Source organism: Oncorhynchus nerka, linkage group LG6 (assembly GCF_034236695.1).
Source record: "Oncorhynchus nerka isolate Pitt River linkage group LG6, Oner_Uvic_2.0, whole genome shotgun sequence".
NCBI classification, from domain to species: domain Eukaryota; kingdom Metazoa; phylum Chordata; class Actinopteri; order Salmoniformes; family Salmonidae; genus Oncorhynchus; species Oncorhynchus nerka.
This window is the reverse complement of record NC_088401.1, coordinates 24,236,002-24,248,526: the sequence shown is the minus strand read 5'-3', so window position 1 is coordinate 24,248,526 and position 12,525 is coordinate 24,236,002. Positions and strand designations below refer to the sequence as shown.

The following is a 12,525-nucleotide window of genomic DNA, read 5'->3' as shown; positions in this document are numbered from 1 at the left end:
GAATTGCTTCCCACAATAAGTTGGGTGAATGTTGGCCCATTCCTCCTGACAGAGCTGGTGTAACTGAGTCAGGTTTGTAGACCTCCTTGCTCGCATACGCTTTTTCAGATCTGCCCACACATTTTCTATGGGATTGAGGTCAGAGCTTTGTGATGGCCACTGCAATACCATGACTTTGTTGTCCTTTAGCCATTTTGTCACACTTTCAACGTATGCTTGGGGTCATTGTCCATTTGAAAGACCCATTCGCGACCAAGCTTTAACTTCCTGACTGATGTATTGAGATGTTGCTTTAATATATCCCCATAATTTTCCTCCCTCATGATGCCATCTATTTTGTGAAGTGCACCAGTCCCTCCTGCAGCAAAGCACCCCCACAACATGATGTTGCCACCCCCGTGCTTCACGGTTGGGATGGTGTTCTTCGGCTTGCAAGCCTCCTCCTTTTTCCTCCAAACATAACGATGGTCATTATGGCCAAACAGTTCTATTTTTGTTTCATCAGACCAGAGGACATTTCTCCAAAAACTACAATATTCGCCCCATGTGCAGTTGAAAACCGTAGTCTGGCTTTTTTATGGCGGTTTTAGAGCAGTGGCTTCTTCCTTGCTGAGCAGCCTTTCAGGTTATGTCGATATAGGACTTGTTTTACTCTGGATATAGATACTTTTGTACCTATTTCTTCCAGCATATTCACAAGGCCTTTTGCTGTTGTTCTGGGATTGATTTGCACTTTTGGCACCAAAGTACGTTCAACTCTAGGAGACAGAACGCGTCTCCTTCCTGAGCGGTATGACGGCTGCGTGGTCCCATGGTGTTTATATTTGCATACTATTGTTTGCACAGATGAACGTGGTACCTTCAGGCGTTTGGAAATTGCTCCCAGGGATGAACCAGACTTGTGGAGGTCTACAATTTTTCTTCTGAGGTCTTGGCTGATTTCTTTAGATTTTCCCATGATGTCAAGCAAAGAGGCACTGTGTTTGAAGGTAGGCCTTGAAATACATCCACAGGTACACCTCCAATTGACTCAAATTATGTCAATTAGCCTATCAGAAGCTTCTAAAGCCATGACATCATTTTTTGGAATTTTCCAAGCTGTTTAAAGGCACAGTCAACTTAGTGTATGTAAACTTCTGACCCACTGGAATTGTAATACAATTAATTATAAATTAAATAATCTGTCTGTAAACAGTTGTTGGAAAAACTACTTGTGTCATGCACAAAGTAGATGTCCTAACCGACTTGCCAAAACTATAGCTTGTTAACAAGAAATTTGTGGAGTGGTTGAAAATGAGTTTTAATGACTCCAACCTGAGTGTATGTAAACTTCCGACTTCATCTGTAATCAAGATATATATATATATATGTGTGTGTTTTGTATTCTATCTATATTTTACAAATGTTGGAATTTTTCTTCCACTTTGACATTACAGAGTATTTTGTGTAGATTGTTGACAAAAAAATGACAATTAAATCCATTTTAATCCCACTTTTGTAACACAATTAAATATGGAAAAGTCAAGGGGTGTGAATGCTTTCTGACGGGACTGTGTATTATATGTCTATTTGAACCATACAGGCAACACTGAAGCTAACATTTGAAGTAAATAATTAGACTACTTTAGTTGTTTGTGGAGTAGAAGTCAGCAGGTAGCCTAGTGGTTAGAGTGTTGAACTAGTAACCGAAAGTTTTCTAGATCAAATCCCAAGGTAAAAGCCTGTTGTTCTGCCCCTGAACAAGGCAGTTAACCTACTGTTCCTTGGCTGTCATTGAAAATAAGAGTTTGTTCTTAACTGACTTACCTAGTTAAATTACGGTAAAATAGTAGAAGGTGACTCTGAGTTGCAAAGACAAGTCACAAGGAATGAGGTCTGTGTTGTATGTAAACTATTTTGGGCATAAAGTATGCTGCCTCTATCCTATCACAGGAACCATCATAAACATTTGACACAAATGGGATCTCCATTTCATGGGAGGGAAAGAAGTGTCACAATGATAAAGAAACCTCCAATTAAAACTCTCAAAAGTATTTTCGTGATCTACCTTGTCTCTATGGGCATAGTATTTTGTATTTCAGATCATAGGTTCTCATTGCTTATTTTCCAATGGAGGAAAGTGTAATACAAATTAGAGATTAACGACCAGTCGAATCATTTAGAATTTTACACCCAAGAGATTATTCTCAAAGGTACGGATCATATACTTGATTGCGTCATTCTGTAGCCCGGCTCTAAAGTTTGTGCTGGCAGCATTCTTAGGTTATGTTCTTAAATCTGAAAAGTTATTGCACGATGGCAGGGGCGCAACTTTCACTGGGTACGGGGGGGACCAACTAGATATTAGTTAAGGCTAACATCGGTATCACACAAATCACTGTACTCTGCTCAATTCCCCACACAATCTATCCCCTTATTTTGGCCCTGCAGTTCCATAAACTCAGAATACCTCTACCCTAGATAAGCACACACACTTCAACCCCTCCTCCCCCAACACACACATACACACACACAGTCTGTGACCCATACTGTACACACACACAATCCCACCCACTCTGTGACCCAGGGCATCTAGACAAGTAGTCCCCCCTCCCCACACACACACACACTGCACTCACACAATCTGACCTTGTACATTCCCCAAGCCACCCACTCCCATTTCAACCTAGGTCAAGGGCTTCTAGACAAGTAGTGTCTCCCCCAGCCACCCTGTTCCCCAGTCGGGTGCATCTGGCCCCTCCATCCATCCAGCCCCTATCAGGGCCCAGAGAGAACCATGCCAGGGAGAGGTGGCACCGGCCGGCCCAGCTCCGGCTCCCCTCCGCTCCACCGACCCAGGTGGTTCTCATTACGCCAGCCCATTCTTGGCCCGCTCAGAAATTACACAGCTGGTTTCAGGGAACTCGACACGAATTGTGGGAGAAAAAAAAATCTAAGCTGTCTGGTTCAAAGAGAGAGAGACAGAGAGACAGAGAGAGAGAGAAGTGAGCCCCTAAGTAAAATAGATGCAATTTATCGAAATTAGGGCAAGATCAGACTCATTTTAGATGGAGAACGCTGTAACAATGCTTGAACTACACCAACAGGCAGCCCTGGGGAGGGATGGTCAATATAGTGTTTCTTTTGCTTGGTGCCGGTAACATTGTTTCAGAAAGGCCTTAGTGAAGGATACAGGACTAATTGCTGAAAGCGCTCGTTCACCCTGAAATGTGCCCCCCCAACTAGTTTGCCAAATTTGTAACTGACGACAGAACACAAACACCTTACAAACCAGTTGTCAGAGAACTGCTTGTGTCTGTCTGTGTGCGTTCATGTGGTGGAGAGTGGTCCAAAGGCTGTTCTGTATTTGGAGTTTGCTGTAACTCTGTATATTATTGTTCTTTATCCAACGGGTGGGTCTAATCCTGAATGCTGATTGGTTGAAACCGCATTCCAGCCGGTGTCTATTCCAGAAGTTACCACCGGCTAAATCTATGATGTTAAAATGCCTATTTACTCTGTTCCATCTGACTGCGCAATCCACTGTCTCATCAGCTCAGCCAGGCAATTTATAAACGTAATCTCTACTATACTGTACAAAGTATCTAGCATCGGAGAGACAGACAGCAAGGTTTATACAAATCTCCTCTGTTGTAAACTAAATGTTATTCTAAAAGAAACGTGAGATACAGAACAAAAACACTGAATGACTGGGTCGCGTCCATAGATACAGAACAAAAAGACTGAACGACTGGGTCGCGTCCATAGATACAGAACAAAAAGACTAAATGACTGGGTCGCGTCCATAGATACAGAACAAAAAGACTGAATGACTGGGTCGCGTCCATAGATACAGAACAAAAAGACTGAATGACTGGGTCGCGTCTATGGCAACCGAAGAATTAGAAAGAACGACCAGCCGGCTTGGGTAGCAACCCTAACCCTAGATTTGTGTCGGGACTATATCTTGTGGAAGGATGAAATAATATTAATACATTTCTCAAAATAACTTTTTTAATGAAAATATGTAAATCATTATTTGAATATGTTGGTAACCCGTTGTATAAAAGTGATAATGCCCTGGAAGCCGGTGTTTGGAGGATATATCGGCACGGTTTGCCGGCCCGAGACTTCTTGGGCATTATCAGTTAATGCGGAGACTGCTGACTAACGAGGTGTGTGCATGTGTGTGTGCGTGCATGTGTGTGTGTGTGTTTGTGTGAGTGAGGGGAGGGGTATTCTGAGACATAACAGTACAAATAAACACAATGGAATCGACCTTCAAGACCGTCTTGCTTTAATGTGTCGAATGTTAGCACCCCTTTCGCTCTCTCAAAATCCCTAGGAACGACATTACATTTCATGCAAACTCCTAAAAAAAGCATTTTGAAACTATACAGTATTATGTGAAAGACTTAACGCAGAACACCTGTTGCTGTGAGTTTATATTTGTACTGAAACATATTTATCCTTGTTTCTCCCTGGAAGTACAGTGAAAGAAGAAGCACTGGGATGAGAAGTAAAGGAGTAGGGTTGGGATCTTTCTCTATATACGACTGCACTCGTTTCTTTAATGAAACTCATTATTCTACCACTTGATCAGTCCATTTTGCTGAATTGGAGTTAGTCTGTAAGACAAAGGTCCAGGAGTTAGTCTGTGAGACAAAGGCCCAGGAGTTAGTCTGTGAGACAAAGGTCCAGGAGTTAGTCTGTGAGACAAAGGCCCAGGAGTTAGTCTGTGAGACAAAAGCCCAGGAGTTAGTCTGTGAGACAAAGGCCCAGGAGTTAGTCTGTGAGACAAAGGTCCAGGAGTTAGTATGTGAGACAAAGGCCCAGGAGTTAGTCTGTGAGACAAAGGACTAGGAGTTAGTCTGTGAGACAAAGGCCCAGGAGTTAGTCTGTGAGACAAAGGCCCAGGAATAAGTCTGTGAGACAAAGGTCCAGGAGTTAGTCTGTGAGACAAAGGCCCAGGAGTTAGTCTGTGAGACAAAGGCCCAGGAGTTAGTCTGTGAGACAAAGACACAGGAGTTAGTCTGTGAGACAAAGGTCCAGGAATTAGTCTGTGAGACAAAGGTCCAGGAGTTAGTCTGTGAGACAAAGGCCCAGGAGTTAGTCTGTGAGACAAAGGTCCAGGAGTTAGTCTGTGAGATAAAGACCCAGGAGTTAGTCTGTGAGACAAAGGCCCAGGAGTTAGTCTGTGAGACAAAGGCCCAGGAATAAGTCTGTGAGACAAAGGCCCAGGAGTTAGTCTGTGAGACAAAGGCCCAGGAGTTAGTCTGTGAGACAAAGGCCCAGGAGTTAGTCTGTGAGACAAAGGCCCAGGAGTTAGTTTGTGAGACAAAGGCCCAGGAATAAGTCTGTGAGACAAAGACACAGGAGTAAGTCTGTGAGACAAAGGCCCAAAATATTCCCCAAATTGGGACGCTGCCCACCACTAATGGTTGCAGTACTGGGCTGATTCTGTGCAGCGTTGTCTTGCCAATGGGCTAAAACAAAGAACCCTCTGACAATCAAACAGTCACAATCACTACCAGCTTTGTAATTTAACATTTGCGGATGAGGATACCGTTTTGGTTACTACCCGAGCTCTAACCGAAATATGTGTGCTTTTCAATTTAGACCCAAACTGCAGAATAAAAACTACTTGAAAGTAGCCCATAAAATGCCAAAAGTGTTTATCACAGCGTCAGCGCAAGAATGGGTGTATCAATGACTCAGGCATCTGTGTGTGTTCTTGTTGTGTATCCAATCGGTGTTGTTTGCATGTAGTAGTGCTTATGACTCACAAATTACATATCTGATCTCCTGCAATCCCTGTTGTAGATTAGTTCTTATTTCTGAACCACGTTCACTGTCTATCTTCCTTGGGAAACCATGACAATCCATGGCAGATTAGAATGACCCACCCAGTGCCCTGTGGCATTTGATTCCTCGTTTCCTATCTCCTCACCGCCTCTCCTCTGACCTCCTCCAATGTGTTTTGAGAAGGAGGCGAGGAGAGAGGACACGAGGAATCAAATAAATACTGTTGACATTCACCCGATGCTACTTGATTGAAGACACACCAGTAGTCAGTGGTTAGCATTCCCCAGCTGTGGCAGCAGTACTTGGGCATGAAAGCATCTGGTTCGTAGGCTGGCTATGCCAAGGAGGCAGAGGATATAACACCTTTATTCCTTTGGCCAGTTGAAAAGAGCCACGCACCCAAACCCATCGTGTTACTAAGTGAGTTCTAGGTTCTATTTCTTATTAATAAAAGCTGCAGTTTTAGAATGTTTGTGCACCTCAAGTCGACATACTCCTAACAGGACATGACGGCCGTGATTCCAAAGAAAAGTATTCTGGTTGATTATAGCGGCATGATGTAAATCCAAAATGAAAGACTGCTGGAGTGACTATTGTGCACTTTGGCATCTCTCCCTCTCTTTTCTCTCTGTCTGTCCTCCCTTTCTTTCCTTTCCTTTACTCGAGAGACATCTGTTGTTGTTTTGCTCGCCGACTGCCTTCTTTAGTCTTATTAAAATAGTAGTAGAGAGAGAGAGAGAGAGAGAGAGACCATAACATTGTTACTGCTTGTGTAAATTGAAAGTGTTTCTGAGAATACTAAGATGTTAGGCCAGGGAATTGTGGGTTTTGTGGTTCCGGAGACATGCTTGAAGCAGTTGCAGTTGTTTATACCAGGGACTTTGTCTTGGTGGGTCCCCAGCACTGGGCTGCAGCCCATACTCATACCCCCTACATTCATTATCTCATCGAAAATACACGGCATTATAGAAACATATCAAATCAAATGGTATTAGTCACATGCGCCGAATACAACAGGTGTAGACCTTACAGTGAAATGCTTACTTACGAGCCCCTAACCAACAATGCAGTTTAAAAAATATGGATAAGAATAAGAAATAAAAGTAACAAGTAACTAAAGAGAAACAGTAAAATAACAATAGCGAGACTATATACAGGGGAGTACTGGTACAGTCAATGTGCGGGGCACCGGTTAGTTGAGGTAATATGTACATATAGATAGTTATTAAAGTGACGATGCATAGATGATAACAACAGAGAGTAGCAGCGGTGGTAAAGAGGAAGGGGTGGATGCAAATAGTCTGGGTAGCCATTTGATATGATGTTCAGCAGTCTTATGGTTTGAGGGTAGAAGCTGTGTAGAAGCCTTTTGGCCCTAGACTTGGCGCTCCAGTACCGCTTGCCGTGCGGTAGCAGAGAGAACAGTCTATGACTAGGGTGGCTGGAGTCTTTGACCATTTTTAGGGGCTTCCTCTGACACCGCCTGGTGTAGAGGTCCTGGAGGGCAGGAAGACTGACCCCAGTGATGTACTGGGCCATTCACACCACCTCCGTAGTGCCTTGCGGTTGGAGGCCGAGCAGTTGCCATACCAGGCAGTGATGCTCTCGATTGTGCAGCTGTAGAACCTTTTGAGGATCTTTTCAGTCTCCTGAGGGGGAATAGGTTTTGTTGTGCCCTCTCCACGACTGTCTTGGTGTGCTTGGACCATGTCAGTTTGTTGGTGATGTGGACACCAAGGAACTTGAAGCTCTCAACCTGCTCCACTGCAGCCCCGTCGATGAGAACGGGGGTGCTCGGTCCTCTTTTTCCTGTCGTCCACAATCACTTCTTTTGTCTCGATCACGTTGAGGGAGAGGTTGTTGTCACACTGTCTTTCAAGTCTTGTCCATGTAAAATGTGTGTGTTTGATCATTTATGGTATGTGAGTATATGACTTGGGAGAACTAATCAAATGTACTGTCTGGTTATGCTACTGATCAGGGTTACCATTCCAGAGAGTGCTGTTCCAGTAGAAGTTCAGTTTTTACATGTAGCCAACTGCCAAGATGCAGAGGGGGGTAATTGTAATTAAAGAGGGAATACAAGTAATGGAGGCGTTTCATTCTGTAATATCCTCTGTGCTACTGCTGACTGCTGCTATTCTCTAATTCTCAGAATACCTTCCAAAAGTACTTGCTTGCCTATTCAGTAATATAATATGCCCCATTCTGGTTATTTCTTTCTCTCTCTCTCTGTGTGTCTCTCTCTCTCTCTGTCTCTCTCAGCTATACATGGGGAATGGCATGTCAATAGAATGTGGCTGGATTGTTCTCAGATTTTCAAGATCAACATCACCGCACAACTGTGCAAGAAATAATGCTCTCCCCACCCCGCCTTTCTCCCCCTCTCCATCCCCCCGTCCTTCCCTGCCTCTCACCTTCCTCCCTCCACCAGTCTGTTTGGCATCTCGTCGGTGGTACAGACTGACTGTTCCTACACCTGGATGTTCCGGGTCAACCCGGCGCTGGCCTGGCACCACTATGTCAACCCCATCATGCTGCTGGTGCTCTACTACACCCTGGCCACGCTTATACGCCTTTGGCTCCAGGACCCCACAGACATGGTGAGTTAAAGTTACTGTAACACGGTGGCCATATTGGGGCAGGGCCCCGGAGGTACATGGTGAGTTAACTTTGCGGTGGTACACTGTGCCCTCCATTACAGAATCCACACTGTACCAATATGGTGGCTGTCTAACTGTATAGGGTCTACTGTAAAACCATTACCATTTTGGTGCAGTGTAGCTGTGTTGAACTGTATTTTTATAATTGAAAGGGGTATTTTAATTTGTGGTTCAAAACATGGGCGTATCCATATTTACTGAATGAGTCACTCATTCAGCATGTGTCAAACTAAATTGACACAGAGGAAACCTGCATATTCTTCCTCACATCCACAGTTCTTGGAAATGGTTGGATCTTACGAAGCTGTGGAGGATGACTCACTACACAGATGAGAGACATGTACACAGAGATCCTGACTATGTACAGTAGTTATATTACACACACATGTACTGTAGTAATATTACACACACCTGTACTGTACTGTCGTAATATTACACACACCTGTACTGTAGTAATATTACACACACCTGTACTGTACTGTAGTAATATTACACATACCTGTACTGTACTGTAGTAATATTACACATACCTGTACTGTAGTAATATTACACACACCTATACTGTACTGTAGTAATATTACACATACATGTACTGTACTGTAGTAATATTACACACACCTGTACTGTACTGTAGTAATATTACACATACCTGTACTGTACTGTAGTAATATTACACACACCTGTACTGTAGTAATATTACACACACCTGTACTGTACTGTAGTAATATTACACATACCTGTACTGTACTGTAGTAATATTACACACACCTGTACTGTACTGTAGTAATATTACACACACCTGTACTGTACTGTAGTAATATTACACATACCTGTACTGTACTGTAGTAATATTACACATACCTGTACTGTAGTAATATTACACACACCTGTACTGTACTGTAGTAATATTACACACACCTGTACTGTACTGTAGTAATATTACACATACATGTACTGTAGTAATATTACACATACCTGTACTGTAGTAATATTACACATACCTGTACTGTACTGTAGTAATATTACACACACCTGCACTGTACTGTAGTAATATTACACACACCTGTACTGTAGTAATATTACACACACCTGTACTGTACTGTAGTAATATTCCACATTCCTGTACTGTACTATAGTAATATTACACATACCTGTACTGTACTGTAGTAATATTACACATACCTGTACTGTACTGTAGTAATATTCATCATTCCTGTACTGTACTGTGGTAATATTACACATACCTGTATTGTACTGTAGTAATATTCCACATTCCTGTACTGTACTGTAGTAATATTACACATACCTTTACTGTACTGTAGTAATATTACACACACCTGTACTGTAGTAATATTACACACACCTGTACTGTACTGTAGTAATATTACACACACCTGTACTGTACTGTAGTAATATTACACACACCTGTACTGTACTGTAGTAATATTACACACACCGGTACTGTACTGTAGTAATATTACACACACCTGTACTGTACTGTAGTAATTTAACACTCACCTGTACTGTACTGTACTAATATTACACACACCTGTACTGTACTGTAGTAATATTACACATACATGTACTGTACTGTAGTAATATTATACACCCCTATACTGTAGTATTATTATACACACCTGTACTGTACTGTAGTAATATTACACATACCTGTACTGTACTGTAGTAATATTACACACACCTGTACTGTAGTAATATTACACACACCTGTACTGTACTGTAGTAATATTACACATACCTGTACTGTACTGTAGTAATATTACACACACCTGTACTGTACTGTAGTAATATTACACACACCTGTACTGTACTGTAGTAATATTACACATACCTGTACTGTACTGTAGTAATATTACACATACCTGTACTGTAGTAATATTACACACACCTGTACTGTACTGTAGTAATATTACACACACCTGTACTGTACTGTAGTAATATTACACATACATGTACTGTAGTAATATTACACATACCTGTACTGTAGTAATATTACACATACCTGTACTGTACTGTAGTAATATTACACACACCTGCACTGTACTGTAGTAATATTACACACACCTGTACTGTAGTAATATTACACACACCTGTACTGTACTGTAGTAATATTCCACATTCCTGTACTGTACTATAGTAATATTACACATACCTGTACTGTACTGTAGTAATATTACACATACCTGTACTGTACTGTAGTAATATTCATCATTCCTGTACTGTACTGTGGTAATATTACACATACCTGTATTGTACTGTAGTAATATTCCACATTCCTGTACTGTACTGTAGTAATATTACACATACCTGTACTGTAGTAATATTACACACACCTGTACTGTAGTAATATTACACACACCTGTACTGTACTGTAGTAATATTACACACACCTGTGCTGTACTGTAGTAATATTACACACACCTGTACTGTACTGTAGTAATATTACACACACCGGTACTGTACTGTAGTAATATTACACACACCTGTACTGTACTGTAGTAATTTAACACTCACCTGTACTGTACTGTACTAATATTACACACACCTGTACTGTACTGTAGTAATATTCCACATTCCTGTACTGTACTGTAGTAATATTATACACCCCTATACTGTAGTATTATTATACACCCCTATATTGTAGTAATATTACACACACCTGTACTGTACTGTAGTAATATTACACACGCCTGTACTGTACTGTAGTAATATTACACACACCTGTACTGTAGTAATATTACACACACTTGTACTGTACGGTAGTAATATTACACACACCTGTACTGTACTGTAGTAATATTATACACCCCTATACTGTACTGTAGTAATATTACACACACCTGTACTGTACTGTAGTAATATTACACACACCTGTACTGTACTGTAGTAATATTACACACACCTGTACTGTACTGTAGTAATATTACACACACCTGTACTGTAGTAATATTACACACACCTGTACTGTACTGTAGTAATATTACACACACCTGTACTGTACTGTAGTAATATTACACACACCTGTACTGTACTGTAGTAATATTACACACACCTGTACTGTACTGTAGTAATATTACACACACCTGTACTGTAGTAATATTATACACACCTGTACTGTACTGTAGTAATATTACACACACCTGTACTGTACTTTAGTAATATTACACACACCTGTACTGTACTGTAGTAATATTATACACACCTGTACTGTACTGTAGTAATATTACACACACCTGTACTGTACTGTAGTAATATTACACACACCTGTACTGTATTGTAGTAATATTACACACACCTGTACTGTACTGTAGTAATATTACACACACCTGTACTGTACTGTAGTAATATTACACACACCTGTACTGTACTGTAGTAATATTATACACACCTGTACTGTACTGTAGTAATATTACACACACCTGTACTGTACTGTAGTAATATTACACACACCTGTACTGTACTGTAGTAATATTACACACACCTGTACTGTAGTGTACTATATTCTCTTTCATGGCCCTAGAATGTCCTGTAATGTCCATGTGTAAGGTGATGTGAGTGCCAAAACTGTCACTGGTCATGTGTTTGTAAGCAAACATTGAGTATCATATGAAGGCAGTCTTAATTAGATGATCTTTTTTTCTAGCTCATTTCCACCCAAGATGGATACGGCATGTCTGAGGTTAGTCGGCTATTTCTTTTTATATGTTGTAACATGATGCAACATATATTACCTCGTTTTGAGAGTTTTTGAGTTGCTTGGAAACAGACCCAATCAGACGTAATTTATCCAACAAATATCAAATAAATAAAAGCTATTGGACAAGCAAAAACAATGATGATACATAAACTTACTCCCGCTATTCTGAATCTCCCAGCTAAGTGCGTTTTTTTCTACCCCAGGTGTTGATAGTAACCTCCAACGGGTCTCGTCCGGACTATGTCCCCACCAGCGGGCCGCTGGGACTGGACCAGTACTCTACACCGCAGTACAAACCAGACCAACCAGGGCCAGACCTGGGTTAGTATCACCCACATACTGGAAATAACACAGGTTGGCATT

At 41.4% G+C, this 12,525-nt stretch overlaps 1 protein-coding gene across 1 annotated transcript in view; it reads left to right on the top strand.

The window, feature by feature from the left end:
• The window catches only part of LOC115131047 (piezo-type mechanosensitive ion channel component 2), a 203,641-nt gene that overhangs the window by 141,740 nt on the left and 49,376 nt on the right, over positions 1–12,525 (top strand). The window contains exons 8-10 of the mRNA XM_065019418.1: positions 8,219–8,387; positions 12,109–12,144; positions 12,366–12,483. Coding sequence (XP_064875490.1) covers positions 8,219–8,387; positions 12,109–12,144; positions 12,366–12,483 — 323 coding nt within the window. The remainder of the gene's footprint in view (positions 1–8,218; positions 8,388–12,108; positions 12,145–12,365; positions 12,484–12,525) is intronic.